The following is a 284-nucleotide window of genomic DNA, read 5'->3' on the forward strand; positions in this document are numbered from 1 at the left end:
GGCCTTGGGTCTGGGGCTTGGACGGGGGGCAGACGTTGGTGAGGCGTTGGCACAAGCCGTCGGCATGTTCTAGCACAGGAGGGGACAGCACTGGCATTTAATGCCTGGGCATTTAAGCACTTGATGTCTTTATCCCACACCTTCCCTCCAAAACACCGCAGGGATCTGTACCCTAACCCTCACCCTCGCCCCTAAAACCCAAGCGGCTTTTCACCAGGGTCCCCTCCAGTGCTGGTTTGGGGCACCCCATCTCCACACTGGCTTCCCAGAAGTGACCGTCATCC

General features: G+C 58.8%; 1 protein-coding gene across 1 annotated transcript in view; it reads right to left on the reverse strand.

Moving 5' to 3' along the window:
- Positions 1 to 284, reverse strand: part of LOC104274812 (proto-oncogene tyrosine-protein kinase Src-like) — a gene marked incomplete at its 3' end in the record, with an annotated part of 7,084 nt that overhangs the window by 423 nt on the left and 6,377 nt on the right. The window contains 1 exon segment of the mRNA XM_009870549.1: positions 4 to 99. Coding sequence (XP_009868851.1) covers positions 4 to 99 — 96 coding nt within the window.

This window comes from Apaloderma vittatum, unplaced genomic scaffold (genome assembly GCF_000703405.1).
Source record: "Apaloderma vittatum isolate BGI_N311 unplaced genomic scaffold, ASM70340v1 scaffold25395, whole genome shotgun sequence".
In the NCBI taxonomy this organism is placed as follows: Eukaryota; Metazoa; Chordata; class Aves; order Trogoniformes; family Trogonidae; genus Apaloderma; species Apaloderma vittatum.